This window comes from Prosopis cineraria, unplaced genomic scaffold (assembly GCF_029017545.1).
Source record: "Prosopis cineraria cultivar Desert tree isolate PC_DT_omini unplaced genomic scaffold, ASM2901754v1 PC261, whole genome shotgun sequence".
Lineage (NCBI taxonomy): Eukaryota > Viridiplantae > Streptophyta > Magnoliopsida > Fabales > Fabaceae > Prosopis > Prosopis cineraria.
Window position 1 is genome coordinate 1 of NW_026555588.1, and position 19,219 is coordinate 19,219.

At 32.4% G+C, this 19,219-nt stretch overlaps 1 protein-coding gene and 1 pseudogene across 1 annotated transcript; one reads left to right on the plus strand and one right to left on the minus strand.

Moving 5' to 3' along the window:
* Positions 1–613: 613 nt before the first annotated feature.
* Positions 614–5,170, plus strand: LOC129296126 (protein WVD2-like 7; annotated as a pseudogene).
* Positions 5,171–5,399: 229 nt separating this feature from the next.
* On the minus strand, positions 5,400–8,547 carry LOC129296125 (formin-like protein 8). Its single transcript, XM_054934721.1, has 2 exons — positions 7,004–8,547; positions 5,400–6,917 (listed from the first exon to the last, which is right to left on the minus strand). The coding sequence occupies exons 1-2, from the start codon at positions 8,287–8,289 to the stop codon at positions 5,708–5,710; spliced, it is 2,496 nt and encodes an 831-aa protein (XP_054790696.1). The 5' UTR covers positions 8,290–8,547; the 3' UTR covers positions 5,400–5,707.
* Positions 8,548–19,219: the final 10,672 nt, after the last annotated feature.

Sequence of the window (19,219 nt, forward strand, 5' to 3'; positions counted from 1 at the left end):
TTTGTTGCATGGTTTATAGTGCATGACTTTTCAACATATTGCTACATTTGGGCTTGAGCCCATATTGGATCACCCTGACAAACGGCATCGTTTAAAGTGCCCCGAGGATGATGCCAAGTCGTTTTACATGTCCCCGTTCATCTCCGTTCTGTCAGTATACTTGGCCAATATATTCAGATATGGCTCCAGTTAAAGCTAATTCAACAGGGTCCCACATGGGTCCACTGTCCAAGCTCCTCTGGCAAATTTATCTCACTCGTACCTTTCACGCTGCATCTTTTTTCTTCCAAAGTGGGCCTTCCTTCAATTTGCCTTCCATTTCACAGTTATCTGGATCGAATCAATCAATCATCACCATTGTGGGGGATAGCAAGTCTGTCGTCCACCAAATCTATAGTATTACTCAAGTTTGGTCGCGATTTCATCGTTCTATTCATTCACCATTGGTAATTCTGTGCTGGATCGTTTTTTTTATTTTCCATTTTAACTTTTTGCTTGATTTATCTGGTGCAGGTTATTCTATCGCAATTATACATTCTACCTTTTGGTGGGCCCAGTGACTTAATGTCATTAAAAAAGTTAATCTTCTTTGGGAATACAATCAAGGTGATCTGTGGGTTTCAAGTTTTTGACCCCTGAGGTTGCACTTTGCTCACGCTTTGTGGAATGTTTGCTTTGTCTTGATGATTGGGTTTAGGACTTTTCCAGAAGTGCACCGCTAGTGGACAAAGAATGTCTTTACCGTGGAAAGGTTGTGTAGAATTTGAAGTTAAAGGAATCAGTGAGCGAGCAGTACTGCTCACTGTCACGGCACATGCACATGTCTTGCAATCACTTTACTCATCATTTGCTGTAATTTTTTAGAGCCTTCTTTTTGTCTCCATTGTGAGTATTCTTACATTTCTCTTTCTGTGAGATTCCCAGGATTGATTGATTGTTTTCGTTTCCTCATCGCTAGTTTACAGGCCTTGCCGTGCATTATTGCTGTGTCTTACGGTTCTGGCTGAGTGGTAATTGAACGGAAATTGAACTTCCATGTGTGATTTCGTTGTAGATTCTTCAGCATGTGAAAATAAGGTAAATCCATTTGTCACTAAGATTGTTTAAGATCACTGATGGATTCTTTTTTTTTTTTTTGGTTTTTTTTTTGGAATTATCGTTCTTCTAAAATTATATGTCTATCTCTTAAGGGATTACCAATTTATTATTCTTCAAATCCTGTGCTTTTTGGTGCTATTGTTAGTTGTCCTCTGTGGTGTTGCCTGCAATTATGGTTACGGTTTTCGTTTTTCTGTGCTATGTTGGCAGATGGGAGAGACGGCGGCTTCCAGTCCTGGTTTGCAATTGTCTGTTTCGTTTGGTAGATTTGAGAACGATTCGCTGTCCTGGGAAAAATGGTCGACTTTCTCACCAAATAAGTACTTGGAAGAAGTTGAGAAGTGTGCCACACCTGGATCAGTAGCCCAGAAGAAAGCTTACTTCGAAGCTCATTATAAGAAGATTGCTGCTCGGAAAGCTGAATTGCTGAGTCAAGAGAAGCAATCGGACATAGATACTTTGAGACCAGAAGATGAAACGGTGAAGATCAGAGTGGCATTTGTAGGGCTGATGCGGAATTTGATGCATCCAACAATGAAAATTCCATCGAAGGGGTCAAGCAAGAGACCCATTCTTTTGGTGAGATGAGCCGGACTGTCGTTGATTCTTTGGAGGAGGATTCTGCAGTCTCTGGAGATCATCAAGTCTCATCTGTCTACGGAGAGAGTGAGCAGTTGGAATACATATTAGACAGTTCCCAGGTAGAGAAATCTGAAGGAAAAGTCCTACCAATGGAGCTGAAGATTTAAAGGAAAGCTCTCTCAAATTGGACGAGGAGATAGTAAAGGCTTCAGAAGTCGAAGCAAAACATGTAAAAATGGAGCATTCAAAGGACCAAAGGTGTGTTTGATGTCATAGAAACTTCATTATATTTGTTTTATTGAAAAATTTGACTTTAAATCTCAGTTTATATGATGTATAACTTTGGTAATTTGGATACCCTGTTCCTTGTTTCTCACTGTTTAGTTAGGACAGGCTACCGCTGGAGATAGGAATAGTAATGCAGCAAAGACAAAGAAGAAACCAGTGCTACCTTCATCTAAGGCAGCTCAGGTTTCCACACCTAGAAGTTTAAGATCCACAACAACAACAAAAACACCAGCATTTGCCTCAACTAGGAAGGGAAATTGTGCCTCTTTGTCTGGGAGGGGCACTACATCCACTGGAGAAAACAAAAGAATTGCTAATAAATCTTTGCACATGTCCCTTAGCTTGGGTCCAAGTAAACCTGATCCGGCCCTCTTTCTTCAATGAGGAAATCATCTATCATGGAGAAAATGGGGGATAAGGAAATAGTTAAACGAACATTCAAAACATTCCAGAGCATCAGCCTGCCTCAAACTTCTGGTGAAGAAAGATCCTTGGTAAAAAAGCAGGTAATTGTTATAAGGTTATGGTGTACTCTTACATCTCTCTCTCTCTCTTTTTTTGAGACATTTTTTACCAGTGGAAATACTCATTCATTTCTTAATGTTCCTTGCAAAATTCTTGGGCAGATTCCTTCTAGGGAAACAGAGCCAAGGATTCAAAAGTCTATGCGAAAAGAAAATGGACGGTAATCTTTTGAGGCTTTCTTATTATTAATATGCGATTTTAGTTCCTTCAGTTTAGTTTCTTTTGATAAATTGCATCTTGTCATTTTCATACTTTCAACACATCTCAACATATTTCGTATTTTTGACAATCATTTACATTTTTAAGACTGTACCAACATATATGATGGCATTGCGTTGTGGTTTTCCTTAGAAGAATTTTAATCAATCACACATAAATATGTTGGATTCCAGCATAAAATTTGTACGCTCATTTCCCTACAATTATCTTTTGTGACCTTGATTATTTTTCATTATTTGGGAAATGGAGGCTGGAAGAGCATTATGACTATCCTTATAGTAATGTCAAAGCCCCATCATGTTATGGCAAATTCGATCCAATTTACTCCTGTGCAGTGCCCAATCACTATCCAACCTAAAAGCTGTTCATTTGTTCAATACAATCAATGACCAACTTTTGCCCATCGTTTTTTTTTTTTAAACTATTTGTATCATATTGAATGTGGAACTTCTGTTTTACTTTTACACCTGTAGTGCAAGACTACTTTTTCCAACTTAACCTCTTGTTTGGAGTCCACTTTTTCTGGCAGCCTATAACCTTATACTGTTAAATTTAATTTGTATTGTTTACCTAGGTAAAATAAAAAAATTATGAAATGAGTATAGAAAATAAATTGTCTGTAGGAGCTAATAGGTGCCTGTGCTTGATAGAGAGGCTGTTGATTACCTCCACCTCTCCTCTTCCTCCCTTCACCAGGAAAAAAATTAATATAAAATCATAAAAGCATTTCTTAAGTTCTGTTTTGATGCTAGCACAGAGTGATCTCTGTAAATTTGTGTTTGCTGACCTACTGAAATTGTTCATAAATACTAAATAGGCCAACCAAGGTTGATAGTATCAATAAAATAAGTGGAAATGCTGTCCGAGCTTCTGGAAGCTTAAAAAATGACATGAGAGCAGAGAAAGGAAAAGAGGTATGCACAGGTCCTGCTTCTCTGTGCAATTAAGCGCATGTGATGATATTAATGCCTCTATTTTCATTTTGGAAGTCTTGTTTATTTCTTCTGACCCATCCCTTCACTTTTCAAATCAGTTTCCAAAGAAAATAGAGGGAAAATCTAATACAAAAGAGGCAGAAAGAGTACGGCTTCAATCAAAATTGAAGGTATGCTATTCTGTATCATAATTTTGCTCCAACAAATTACTGATATTTCTTGTCCATTCCATCTCTTAGGCTGTATGGATTTATAGTTCATCTTAGATGTAGTCAGCTGGCTACTGCTATCATTATCCATCTCATATGCAGAAAGTGCGACTCTGACCCTCATTTCTGAATACAGGAGCAAAGGGAGGCAGAGAACAAGAAAGTAAAACGCAATTTCAAGGCAACACCTTTGCCAGCTTTTTACCGGGTTCAAAAAGTATCAAAAAACCGCTCAGAAAAGGCAAGTATCATACGTCTGAATATTTGATAACGAGTAGGTTGAGGATTAAATACAGCAGATCTTCCTACATAATGAAGCGTAGCTGGAACGTTCATCGTTCTTTATTTTTCCCATTGATTATGATGATTTGGACTCATTTAGTCGTCCTTGGAAAACTTCTGTTTTGTACTGCCGTATGAGGTATTCTGGCAGATGAGCAGAGGTGATGGTGATTAGTGGGCCCCACTAATGATAAATGTTTACTTTGAATTCATTGTAAGTCATTTCTACAATTGTAGCGCCTTACTATTGTCTATCTAGTCATCCAAATAATGGCCTCATCTTAAATTAAGTAACAATGCAAAAACTTCAAGGCGTTGGATTTGGCTGCTAGTAAATTATTCCTCTTGATTGGCAGATCATTTTTTCGTTACAAGGCATACTCTCTGTGTTCGATCAAAATGAACTCTGAACTCTGAAATGTTTGTATTAATGGTACTAAAGAATTTTAGAGCCCATTGCATGTAAAGTTGCTAACGGACAAGCAGAAGCTTTAAACAATCAATAATTATTTTATACATGATTATTTGTAAGCAAAATGAAGGAAGAAAAGTGAGAGAAAAGCAGGAATGCATTGATGTAGGTTTATCCTTTCAATATTTTAAATCTCAAAAAATTTCTTCTTAATTCTTTCGTGTTCTTGTGCAGGGGGATATTAAGTCTGAGACACTTCATCAGTAGCCCTTTTAAAAGGGTGAAGAAATAGAGAAACAAAAACGAGATAAAGTACATCAGTGGACAGGTAGATATATGTATGTTCAGAGGAAATGTTAACGGCAACAACTCAGACCTTTGATTGAGAATGAAAGCAATCATTTATAATTTGTATTTAAATTTGTGCAATAATGAGAAATGTATATTGTGGAGTCTACTGGATAATGTGAGGAGTAGGAATCCTGCATAATTTACCGATAATAAATTTCTTCGCCTCTTTTGCAATTGCAATGTACCAATTAGAAAATAACAGAATATGAAGTCTGTAATATGTAATTCGCATACTTCATGTGCAGGGTTGCATCATTTTCCTTCTTCCTCATCCTTTCTATGATTGATTAGTATGGTTTCTGATATGTTATTAACCATAATTGGACAATTTTCTGAGTTGCTATGCAGCAAAGCAGTACTGTTGCTGGTATATTTTGCAATATGGGGAGCAGCTCTGATGATATGTTATCTTTAGTGAATAAATACAAATTCTCATTAATCTAAAATTACAAATCAAAAGAATTATCAGAGATACTGTAACAGAAAATCACGAGAAGCTATGCAAATTCTCGTTAATGTCAATGGAATACAACATTAACGTAGAACTAAACTAAAGACTGAGTGAGATGGGTAACGTCAAAATGATGGTTTGAGTTCCTGAATTTTCCAGACACGGGCTGTCACGATGGTTGTCATCTCCACGTAGTTTGGGACCAATCAAATTGTCTCGAGTACGAGATTATTTACATCTGTGTCTTGTGAGCAAAACATGGAACCTCCCATGGCTTTGAATGAAATAATGTATTCCAATCGGCAAAACTGATAATTCTTCTGTATATACACACACTTAGGGCAAAATATGATATTTACCCAGAATTTGTTTTTGTCGTCTTCCTCTTCTGCATGTTACGAGCGATGTCGATGCAGGCCTGATCTACCATTCCCAGAAAATCCTTGACGATGACAAATATTTCCAGAAGATTCTCTGCTTTATCTTTTGAAGCTCCTCCTTGATAATACTCTGTTGTTTTCTTCACAATCTGCATTACCCTTGTCTGCTCATCTCTCACTGATCTCAATTCCTCCTCAGCATTTCTCAGAAAATGGTCCATTTCCCTCACAAAGCTCCCTCCTTTACCATTCCCACACTCTGAAACAAGTTGTCTGATTTCAGCTATCCGAGTTGAGAGGGATGAGATTGAAGCAACTAAACTATTGTAATCTATAAGGGCTGCTTTCTTCACATTGGAAAACTCTGTACTGATTCCTCCAACAAATGGTAATCCTAGCCTTAGGTATTCCACTTCTCTTTGTTCTTCTGAAACAGAGTTCTCAGTGTCTCCTTTGCTGTTTATTTTCCTACTTCCGCTGCGACTCAGGCGGTGATCACGGTTAAAAACGCAGCGTTTTCCCTCAGACCGGACTACTTCTTTGACTACAAAGTGAAGCAATGTGGTTTTCCCATCTGTGCTTTTGACATCAGAGAGCTTCCTCAAAGAAGACAAGTTGAAAGCTTGAGCATTGCCTCTTGAAGTACCAGCATTCATACGGTTTCCGGCTTTAAGAACTGCTTCAAGAAGCTTCACAAAGAGACCTCGAGTTCGAAGCTCCTTGCAGCCCAATTCAAGAGTGCTCAGAGACTCCTTGATCTCCATTAACTCTGTGTCATAGTTCGACCTGAAAAGCATAGCATTCAAGCGCTTGAAAGCAGAAGGAACAGCTCTGAGGATGTCATAGAGGAAAGATTCTGCAACAGCAAGTCTTGCTGGGTCTCCATTGTAATCAAGGATATTAGATTGCTCTTCTTGGGTTGGAGCAACTCTAACAAGCTTCTCAATTGTATCTGAATTAAGGCCTTGACCTTCATCAAGGGCATCAAGAATTTCTCGTCGCGACACAGCTAGAGATCTCAAAACAATAGCAATATTCTGGGATTTTCTTGAATCAAGGATGAAAGTTGTGCTTGATTGTGCAGAGACCTCCTTGCTTGGACTGGATGAATTGCTTTGCCCTCTTGGTGTTCTTTTGCTTGTAGCCACATACCCAAATAGAGCTTCCATAAGATCTTGATCAACCCTGAAGCATAAATGGACAAATATATCAGAATTTACTCTCACTGATTTTAAAACTAGGATTTTGATTATTATTGCTGTTGTTATTACCTGAAGGAGCCACGATCCAACTTGTCCCAAACCATGGAATGATCAGCATTAGCGGTAACCTTATCCCAATGCAGAGGTTTAAGTTTCACTTTATTATCATCGCTTTCTCCTGGAGGCTTTTCAACTGGGGTAGGCGGTGGTTTTGAAGATGACCTCAAACTGCCGGCCACGGGCGGAGCAGGTGGTGGTGCTGGACTCTTTTTAGCCGGCACCGGCGGAGGAGGGGGAGGTGGTGCCGGACCCTTTTTATCCGGAATTGCCGGAGGAGGTGGAGGTGGAGGTGGAGGTGGTTTTGTTTCAGTGCTTTTCGTTTTGTTCACAGCAGAAAAGTAAGCAGAAGGTGGTGGTGGTAATGGTGGTGAAGCAGAAGAAGCAGCCGCAGAATGCGGTGGAGGCGGCGGCGTTGCTTTTGAAACAGCGGAAAAATAAGCGGCCGGTGGTGGTGGTAATGTTGGTGAAACAGTCGCCACCGCTGACGCCGGCGCCGCAGGCGGAGGAGCTATTTTTCGAGACAAGTTTCTCCTCCAGCTCCGATTCAACCCATGTTCACCTTCTGATAATAAATTCTTCTCCGAAGCCGAAGACTTACCACGAAGCAGAGGAATTTCTTGAACAGGCTCAGATTTTTTCCGGCGATGATGTCCTCCATACCCATCTTCTGTTTCTGTTTCTGTTTCTGTTTCTATCTCTACTTGTTCTACTTCTTGTTCTTGATCTTGTTCTTTAGCTATGCTTCGAACCTCCTTCTGTAATCCCTTCTTGGAGCTATTTCTCCCTTGAAGCTTCTTCCAATAAATCACATCCAAACCATTCTCATCAACAATCAATCCCTTCACATTCCCTTCAATTCGCTCAAACGTGTTCGTCTGAGTCACATCTCTTCCATTTGCATTTCCATCCCCAGGTTCTGAAGCAGAGCTCACACGTCTCTCTTCTCTACGTCTTTTCTTTAAACACCATCTGACAAAGAAGAACGCTAACGCAGAAACAACCAGAGTGCTTGCTGCAGTAATAGCCACAGCCCTCCCTACCTTACCCTTCGATGATGAACTTCTGGTTGTATCCGCCGACGCCGGCGTCGGTGCAGGCTGTACTTCTGATGACGGCGGAACAACCGGCGGTGGTAGAGAAATGCTCGGTTCAGAAGCTGGGGGTTGAGTTTGAGATGGAAAGAAGGTTTCGATGTTCTGAGGCTGGGAATTACAGATTGGTGCGAGCAGAGAAGTGTGAAGAACGAAGAGAAAGCTTAAACAAAGCCATGGTTTCACATTGGAGGAAGAAGCCATGAAAGCTGAGGAGAGAAGAAGAAGAAGAAGATCGCAGACCAGAGGACGGCCGAAATATTTGGTTTTTTGAAACCGAATCTGCAAAGATTGTCCCTTTTCTGATCTGGGATTATTCCAAGTTTCGATTTTTTGGATTTTTCTTGTGCTATTGGGATTAGAGAGAGAGGGAGAGGGAGAGAGCGCGCGGTGCCTATATTTTCTGACAGTTTCAATAGGAGAATGAGTTTATTATTGTTTTCGGGTCTTACTGCTCACTCGTCCTCAAAATCCGCAATTTCCAAAAACACCCTGAAAATAGAAATGAATCCCAACATTCTCACCAAAGGTCAGTTATGTGAAAAAGGTGCCGTTCATATGAATGTGAGAAAATTCTGATGTTGATGTCTTATAGATGATTGATTTTTCAATATTTTTAAATTCTCGTGAGTTGCGAGATTTACCATGACATTAATGAACCCAGCCCAACTCGCGTGTATTTCTTTCACTTAAAAAAAACCCAATGGCTACAAGGGTAATATAGTACTTTCACCAGAAAGATGTGGTCTTCGTTTGAAACAGTACAACGGGTGGCAAGGGATTTGGTGGTTCCTTCCTTCACTGTTTCAAACAAAATTGAAAAGGTAAAAAAAAAAAAACATGAAAAAAGTTTGAAGAGGTAAAAGTTTAGGAACGTGAAATTAATCATCCTTTAAATATGAATTTTAGTGTAGGCTTTTTATGTGCATACCTCCTTCAGGGGTAATTTATAAATGTTTTCTTAATTTTTCTTACACAATTATATTATATCCAATAATATTATATTAAATTCAACTACAATCAAGCTTAATTCAAGATAATTTTTTTATTTATAAATTCAAATTCTTAACCTTAATCCCATGAACATTAAAAAAAACCTGTCCAATTTTATCTATTTATTTCATAGTACTGAAATTTGATTCAATCCAAATAGTTAAATTATTAAATCATTGAACTAGTATTTTAACTAGTTTAATAAACTATTTTATTCATAACTAAATTAATCATGATTCGACCACATTTTTTATAATTAACTTTTAAATTAATATCTTAATTGATTGAACGATTAATTTAATTATACACTACCTTGATTTATTCCACCACATGAAATGACCTTAATGGTTGTAGGAGTAATCTAGTACTCTCACAAAAGAGATTTGGTCTTGGTTTGAAACACTACAAGGGAGTAGAAAGGGGTTGAGTGGTTCCTTCTTTTACTGTTTCAAACAATAAAAGAAAAGAAAATTAAAGGTGTTTGAAGGGGTAAGAGTTTAGGAATACAAAATTACTCATTCTTTTAAATATGCCATGTTAATGTGAATAGTTAATTAATATTATAGAATAGTGGTAAGATCTTTTGCTGACTTGGTGAAATAGCCTCCAAATATGAAAATGTACCAAACCCTTTTATGTATACAGTAATGGTATGGTGGGGGGCTTAGAATATGGTTCCAGAACTTGGGATGAAGATGACTGCTTTTGACTTGGGATTTTAGTGGTGGGTCCTACACAACCTCCAATGATTAGGTAACATGAGAAAAGGCCAAGGGTGGCTCACCAAATTTTCTCTTTTTACCCATTTATCCCATCCATTTTGGGCTAATATAAAATGTCAAGAGTGTCATGCATGGATGACTTTGTGAATTGGATTTGATCAAATATTTTTAAATGTTCTATTTTGGTCAAATATATTTTTAAAAAAATAATATTTGGTATATAATATTACAAATCAAATTTGAGAGTTGTTGTCTTGTTGATAGGGTCTTTATGCCAACTTATTTTTTAGCTATCTATAAACTATCTAGTCCTTCCTTTTTAACCAACATTGTTATGGTTAAATTCTTTTTAATGGGGATGGTACTTTGCTATGTTAAAACAATAGTGATATTATTTTATATAAAAAATGTTTATGTGAGTTGAGTTTGAAGACTATTATTATTAGAGTTTACATTAAAATTCAAAAGTGCTTATAGAAGCATTTGCATATCGTTCATTAGCAAGATTCTTCACACACTAGTAGAAGAATTTGAACACATAACCTTAAAAATTATGGATCAAATTTTAACTGACTGGACCAACCTTTATTGACTAATAATAATGCTATTTTAATGATAAATTTGAATCGTTTAAATTAAATTCACATAGTTCATATTATCTAACCTTTTTTACATTTTAATTATTTGAATTTAAATTTAAATTTAAAAAATTCAAATTCTTATTTGAATTGATATCTTATTCCATCCAAAAAATTGTTAGGCCTTGTTAGATTGCAATCCACAAAGGCCAATTTGAAAACTGGGGGTTGGGGAAAAGGTCAAATTTGGAAGATAAGGAAGCACATTGGTTTGGATTGTCAAACCAACGCAACTATTGGAATTATTATTTATGATTTATTAGTTAGGTACGAAAGATGAGAAATTTTTCCCATGTTTATGTACAAAATCTAATTTTTTCCCCTCAAACAAAAAAAATCTAAATTTAATACTTGGTTTAAACTAATTTCATCGAAACCTAATTGAGAGCGTCCCCCCACCAAAGTTTATAAAAAGATAAACAAATAAAAACTAAAACAAAAGGTATGGAGGTTATGTTCCAACTACCTCTTCTCTTTAACCCCACAAATTGAGCAAAAGGATCGGCTCGTCGAAACCCATGATTCCAATTTATGCATTGAAATGAGGAGACCCATTTTATCAGAGATAGAATAAAATAAACATGAAAAAGGTGTGTGGGTATTATTTTTATGAACTTAAATTAAAAAATGGTGTAATGAAATAGTTACTGTTAGGTTATTGTAGTATTTGAAATAATAATAATAATAAATTGAAAGAAAAATTAATTATTTGATCTTTATAGTTTTAATTCAATCATAACTCAGTCTCTAAACTTTCATTCCTTATAGTTTTAGTTATTTAAAATATTAGTTCTTATATTTTAAAAAATAAAATTATAGAAATTAACTTTTAAAAATTTTGATGTTTGTAATAATATAAATAAAGATTAAGAATTTTAGTAATTTAAAAGGTAAATACTCTGGCCACCTCTCTATTTTTCCTTAATCAGATATACCTCCATTCTATTTTTGAAATTTATATGAGCAACCCCTAGTATCAATAGTTATAAAACACAAACATCTCATCTATTTTTAATATTTCATTTTCATCTACCCAATGTTAATTGACCATTGAGTGACATGTATTGCATCAAAATACCCCAATTTAAATATAAATATTATCTAAAAATTAATCATATTACCAAACAAAATTAATATATATTTTTTTACTTTTTAAATTATATTTAATTTTTTTGTTCTGTAAACATGTTTATTGAAAAAGTAATTAAAAAATTAATGGATCAAAGATTTTTTTTGGTTATAAATAAAATAAAGATTTAATATAATAAAATTTTCAGCATGATTCATATTCATTTTCTTAAAATTTATTAATTTTAACAAAAAAATTTAGGTTATTTATTTAAATATTGATGTACTTAATTATTCAAAATTTTTAAAATTAGGAGAGAGAGTAGGAAATTAAATTATAAGGGTAAATTAATAATTTTAAAATTTTCAATATAATTATAAATAAAAAATCAAGTATTTTAGAATCTTTAGCAGAAAATTCTTAACAATATTAACAATTGGATTAAAGTGCAGGTTTTGAAAATAAATGAAAGACCCCCATAAGTTTAGCAAAATAAAAATGAGGTCACTGGGTTTAACTCTATTCTAAAATATTAGTCTTTAAATTTTAAAATATTTTAATTGGACAGTAATTTTCTGGAAGTATCCGCCCATCGCGATGGAGAAGCCTTGGGATAACCTGTACTGTAACTAGAAACGTGGTTAGACGAAACGTTTCTCTGTCCGTTTGGATTGAGGATTTAATCGATTTTAAGGACAAAAAAATCGATTAAGCCATAATTTACCCAAACATCTACTTTTTACCAAAATCGATTTTTTCTCAAAAAATCAATTTTTTCCCAACGCTCCAAATCTCAGCTTCTCTGCTTTTGCATTTTTTTTGTTACAAAGTTATATGAGCAAATTACATAAAAAGTCCAAGAAAAAATCACAAAAAAAGTACAAAATTTAATAAAACTAAAACAAAATTTTTTCTCTTCTTTTTTTTCTTAATAAAATTTGAATCTTTAAAAAAATTACTAACATAAGTATCCAAACAGATTGCGTTATAACATAATCAATTATGATTAAAATCTACCACTTAATTAATTATTTTCATAATCTATTATACCCAACTGAAATCCAAACGGATCCTCTATCCTGTAACTTCAACGGGGTTTTATGCTTCGTCTCTTGTTTATTTGATTGTTTAGTTTTATTTGTTGGCTTTCTTTTGTCTGGTTTTGTTACTCGTTGGGGCGTTGACCTCTCTTGTTTGTCTTTGATGGGGAGCAATGAATCCTTTCGGGCCCTCCAAAAAAAAAAAAAACTAAAACTTTTAAATTACTTTAATATTTATAATTTTATTTTTTAAAATATAGTGTTAATATTTTAAATGATTAAGAATATAATGACTGAGTTACATTGATTCAAAGTTCAGGATTGAGTTATCACCAAATGAAAAATATAAAAATTGAATTATGATAAGTTAAAAGTTAGAGATTAAATTATAATTGAGTTAATAAAAACCAAGTGATTAATTTTCTCCAAATTAAATGTCATAGACACTATGGTATGTCAATATATGGCATAAAAAATCCAAATCTAAATGTCCATTGAATACATAAAAAGCCACAGCTTTCTCAACAACTTATTATAAAGGGCAAGACTTAATTTCTAACCTTATATATTTAATATATTTTTATTCAATCAAATCATAATAAATATATTTTAATATATTAATAATATTAATAACAAGAGTTTGCTATAAAATATGTAATCTAAAAAAATACACATATATTGATTTAATTAAAAACAAACATTTTATTAATATAAGGTTAAATATATAACTTTTTCCTATTATATATGGTTTTATAGAACCCTATTATACCAATTTATAGAGTTGTCAATGAGAATTGACTCAGGCTTTATAAGCTCGTTTCTTAGCTCAAACCCATAAATTTTGATTATATATATTAACAGCTCTACTAATCTATTATCTCTTATATATACAGGGGGGCTGTCAAAACTCAAAGGTAATCATTTGCAAAATAATAATTAAAGACTTTATAAAGATATTGATGGCAATTAAAGGCCTCAAAATATTGAAATTTAAAAAAAAGATTATGATTTTTATTTCCAATTAAAATATTTATAATCATTGAAATAATCAATAAAAGATTGCTCACGACTTTAATGAAAGTTGATTGTAAATTTAAGGATAAAAACACGAAAAAAAAATTATAAAGATTAAAAGCAAAATTTAATGAAATTATAGAGACCGATAATTATATTTTTCTTATTTTTTAATTATAAATAAAGATCATGATATTACCGATAATTATATTTTTTTATTTTTTAATTATAAATAAAGATCATAATATTTTCTATGATATTTTAATGATTCAAAATCTTCATATATAATTAATGTCTTTACAAAGTTTGTAATTGTCATTTTCCCTCAACATTTTCTTGCATGGTATGGTGTCTAGAGTATTGGATTGAAAAAATTTTAACCTTCCAAAAGGCGGGCTGATATGTTCCACTCTGCCTAATCCGTGAATTGGCCTTTTTTTAATTTTTTTTTTACAATTTTGTTTGTATTCTTATTTTAGTTTTTAATGAAAAAGGAAAGAAGTTATTGTTTTGCAACTTATTTTAAGCAGAGATTTCATTTCATGTTCAGAACTTGATTTCATGTTTCATGTCTCACGTCTCATTTTATTTATTGATTTATATTTTTATGGGGATAAAATAATTATGTAAATTAAAATAGATTACATTTTTATAGGAATATATATATATATATATATATATCTGGCAAACAATAGTATGTTCTGTTGGCGCCATCTTTAATGTCATATTAAGGGTTGTTATTTGGGAAGAATTCTTGAGCAATTATAAATTCTTACCTTACAATATCCTAACCATAATTTATTGTTTGTCAGCCTTATAAGACCTATTTGTTTTCTATTTTTTTAAATTTTTTTATTTTTTAAAATTAAAAAATTAAAAAATTTATTTAGATAAGTGTTTTTTTATTAATTATTTTCAAAATTATTTTTATTTTTTATTTTTAAAAACATAAAAATAGAAACAATTTTAAGTTGTTTTCATTTTAATTTTTTATTTTTAAAATACACTACATTTGATTATTAAAAATTATAGCTATCTTGATCAATTTTTATTATTAATCACTAATATTAACTATTTATAATCACTACTATTAGTACATTTTTTAATTCTAAAACTATTTTTAAATTGGCATAACTAAATTAATTTTTATTTTATTTTGTTTTAAAAGTTATATTACAGGACAGTTTTTAAAAACAAAAAATTTGAACAAGAATCAAACAGGCCCATATTCTCCTGGTTCTATTTCAAATTCAAAAAGTATATAATTAATTGATTTGAAATGTGATATTTGGTTTCTCATTATTGAAAATCTGAATCATGATTTACATTTTTAACATTAACTAGGAGATAACTCGTGTGATGCATGAGATGTTGTAATCGTTAACAAACAAAATAATCAAGAGACTCTTGTAGTTCTACAATACATGAATAATTACTCATGGAATCAGAGATGGATAGTTTTAAATGCACTGTAACATCTGGTTTCATATTTAATTGAATTAGCTTATTATGATTATAAATTATTTTTTAATAAATTTCATCTTTTTGTAATACAAATAAAAGGATAATTTTAGTGTTATATAACACACACACACACACCCAACTCTAATAAAGTTACGTTGAATATCATATCATTTAACTAACTAATAAAATATGTGGCTTATCTCACAGGGACATTCACAAGATGGGATGTGACCTGGATACTGCTATCCTTTATTCCATTCTGAAAAATGAATGGGACTAATTTTTGGTTACATCCCATTTTAAAAATCATCTTGTCCAGTTCAGAATCAAGATAAAATCAGAATGTTATGATAAAATAAACAAAATGTAAAAGAGAAATCTGAGTAATAATATTTATTAAATTGTATAACTTGTTAAATAAAAAATAAAAAAATGCTAATACATAAATTCAATGATTGAGTTATAGTAACTATAATTTAAATTAAAAAAACATAATCACAATAAACATAATTTAAAGTCAAGTGTACAATAACCACAAATGATTTCTAGGCTATAAATACTATAACAATAATAGAATTATTGAGTTACACAACTCAAATGAGCAAATCGTTATGTAAAAAGAACATAAAATATATAAAAAAAAATATACTTTAACTTGACTAAATAAATAAATTATTAATTATTAATAAAAATATAACAACATATTTGGACTAGGATGGGACTTGTTGACGATGATCCTATGTCCTAAATATTTTTTTACGTTATACAAAATCCTATCCCTTTGTTTTGGAGATAGGATAGACCCATTCCATTATTATTTGGACAAAACTGAGCAAATTAAGATGAGACAAGCATGGACACCCTTGTTATATTATACGTTTATATCCTTAAAATATTTGAACTTTGATCAATTCCCTCAATATAAAAAAAAAAAAGAGAAGTTAATTATTGCCGACAATTGAATGCTTCTACCGGGAAGGGTTAACACTTCAATTAATTTTTTTTTCATTTGTTAAATTTGTTTTAAATTTTTTAAAAACCAAAAAAGAAGGTCAACTGAGTAGTGTTTTGTTTGTCTTTGTTTATTTTTTTAAACGCACTATATTTAACCATTAAAATCTACTGCTACATATGACTCTTGTTTCTATCGCCATGTTTGATTCATCAATCAAACAAGCCCTACGTTTTAAAATTGTTATATGGGTTATCAAGCTTAGTTACTTCAAACATTAATTCTTTAAGTTAATTTTTATGCAGTTAATATATATAATTAAAATAATATGATAAAATTATTGAGATATCAGTTAAGAACGTTATTTTAATTCCACTAGTAACTCGTGAGGTGGCCTTTTAAGAAAGTGTTAGGGGTAACTTTTTTTTTAATAAAATTATTGAGATATTAGTTGAGAACATTATTTTAATACCACTTGTAACTCGTGAGGTGGCCTTTTAAGAAAGTGTTAGGGGTAGCCTTTATTTTTTTTTTTTTTAAATTAACAACAGAGGCAAAAGCCTACAGGTAGTAAAAAAGAACAAGAATGAATTAACCCTCGTTCCCTTAGGACTTTATCTAAGGTCGTAACTCATGATAGCTAAATGCTTGGTGGGATGTGGATTCATAATAATGCGTTGTTGGATTCCTCCAAAGGCAGCATATACGTTACTACTACTAGAACTATGGATATCCAATCTTATCTAGCTAAATTTAGTAGGACACTATTTTACATGAGTCTAATCATGTCTCAAAGGATTGTTAACTTTTGAATAGATTAATGTCATTGATAATATTTTTGGGTGAAAGTAAAAGCAATGTTTTGAGACTTGGATTGACTCGTATGGTTGGACTGGTCGAATTGTAACCCAACAAAAAAAAAAAACATTTGGTTCAACCATTAAACACATTTTAATAATTGGCTCGAGTTAGCCCGCTTTAACCTAGATAGGTTTTAAAAACCCAACAAAAACCCAGACCAAATTGTTGGCCCATTTTAACCCAGTTTTTAGTTTTAGTATTACTTTAGTAGTAATTTTTTTTATTCAAACTAAAAAAATTTAATGTCAAGTTACTCCTTGGTTATTATAATAAATTATTGAATGCATGATTTGTTTATTGATATTTTATGAATGAATGTGTAGAGGAAATTAAAAGCTTATTTGCTTTAAAAGAACCATTAAGGTAAATAAAAATATTTTACATATGAAACAAATGTTAAAAATTAAAATTTAATATGTTATGATTAAAAACCTCTGAATTCATAATGATACTGTCAGTATTTTTAATATTTTTTTGTTTAAATATATGTATATAAATAATACTTTTCATTTAATTATTAAGTTACCAGTTTGATCACTGTTTTAATTAGTTAAACCATGAAAATCGTAACTTGCTGACCTTTCTAATTCATCATTCGATTTAATTTTTAAAATATTAGGTGAAAGCAATGTTCATGGCAGGATGATCTTCTTTCAAATAGATGAGTTTGCATGTCTCCTAATATTCTAGCATACATGAACACAAAGTCTCTACTAAGGGGTTTTTTTAGTAGTGGGACTACTTGGATTATTATTTTCTTCCATTCTAAAGAAACCACTCTTGTGATGAAAGAAAAAAGAAAGTATTAATATTATCATTTTTGACAAGTTTCGACCGTACTTTCCCAAATTTTGTGCAACCATACAGAATGTGAATTAAAGAGTTAGGAGAATTGCAACCAAAAGGGCAAAGTCTTTTGCATGGGCTTGCATCCCCCAAGATAACAAATTCTGATTGAAGTCAATCCCAAACAGCTTTCTAAAAGAAAGATTTGATTTTTTCCTCATAAGTTGGCCATTTCCTAATAGTGGATCAAATATCATTTTTGCTTTCACTTTGATGAAATTGACAATTGCTTTATTGGTAGATTTGATGGAAAAGCTATTGTCTGAATATGGCCTCTAACAAAGATTATCATTCTCACCATGTGGATTGGATTGTTGGACAAGTAAGATTGAATTTATCAGTATTGAAATACTAAAAAACTGTATCTACATTTTTTTTAACTTATCATGAAGGGCATATTGATCGGGGTATGCAAAATCTTAACCCTCCTCTTCCAATTCCCTCAGTTTGAAAGGGAGGGAAGGATTTTTTTTTACCCCTCCAATTTTTCAAATCAAAAAGAGGAGAGGACAAAATCTTTCCTCTCCCCTCTAACCAAATACTCTCTTATAGTTATATAACACTTTTTAAGAATTGAAATTGAAAAAGCAATCACCTATGTTTGATATGATGGGATTTTTTTAATAGAACTGGATACTATATTAATTGAAAAAAAAAACTCAAAAAGGGGAAGAAACAAAATAATTTTCATATAAATTAGGCTCCTTTCATCATCTACCATATCTTAATAACAAGGCCATGGTTGATCAAAGACCAAAATTTTTTTTTTGAGTTTTTAACTATATGAGCTAATTGGGCTAACAAATAAAACTCACCCAAAGCCGAAAATTAAAGAATTAAACACATTAAAATCTGTATTTATACATGAACGGAACTTGGGACTGAAACTCATAAAAAAAGCCTAGGATTGGGACAGAGGCCAAATTTGAAAGACGAGGAAGCATACTATTAGTTTGGATCATCACGGAACGTTATTATTGCAATATTTTTTTTTTTTTTGGCTGGCGCCATTGTTGCAATTACTACTTTATTGAAAGTAATCTCTGTGGAGTGTAGAAGCTTGCGGAGATAATAGACCCAGAGAGCATCCAAACAAATCAAAACGCGTGATCCACCAAAAAAAAAAAAATCAAAACGCGTGAAAAAGGGGTGATGATGACTGCAAAGCACACGACACGTACACCAACAACCTCAAACTTCAAACTCTGCTTCATGGGAACATGTTGACGGACCCCACAAAATGAATGAAGGGTGAGCGTTGACTCTTGAAATGTGCAACTCTAATTTATGTCATTCAAATTAAGAGTTCGTCATTATTATATATGAACATTTAGAGCCTATTAGCCGCACTAACTTCTTAGCTACATTTTCTTTTTCTTTTTATTTTCGTTTTTTTTAAAAAATATAAGTTGCTCCTTTTCTTTTCTTTTTTTAAAAAATATAAGTTATAGTTTGATTCATTTGTTTTTATATACACTAAAAAAATTTCAACCCAACTCTTATGAATTAGTGAGTTAAATAAGTGAATCTATCAA

Excerpts from the sequence above, each read along its gene's own strand:
- LOC129296125 (XM_054934721.1), bottom strand. The coding sequence starts at position 8,289 with ATGGCTTCTTCCTCCAATGTGAAACCATGGCTTTGTTTAAGCTTTCTC. Across the intron at positions 6,918-7,003 it reads TTGGATCGTGGCTCCTTCAG|GGTTGATCAAGATCTTATGG; the intron begins GTAATAACAACA and ends TTTATGCTTCAG.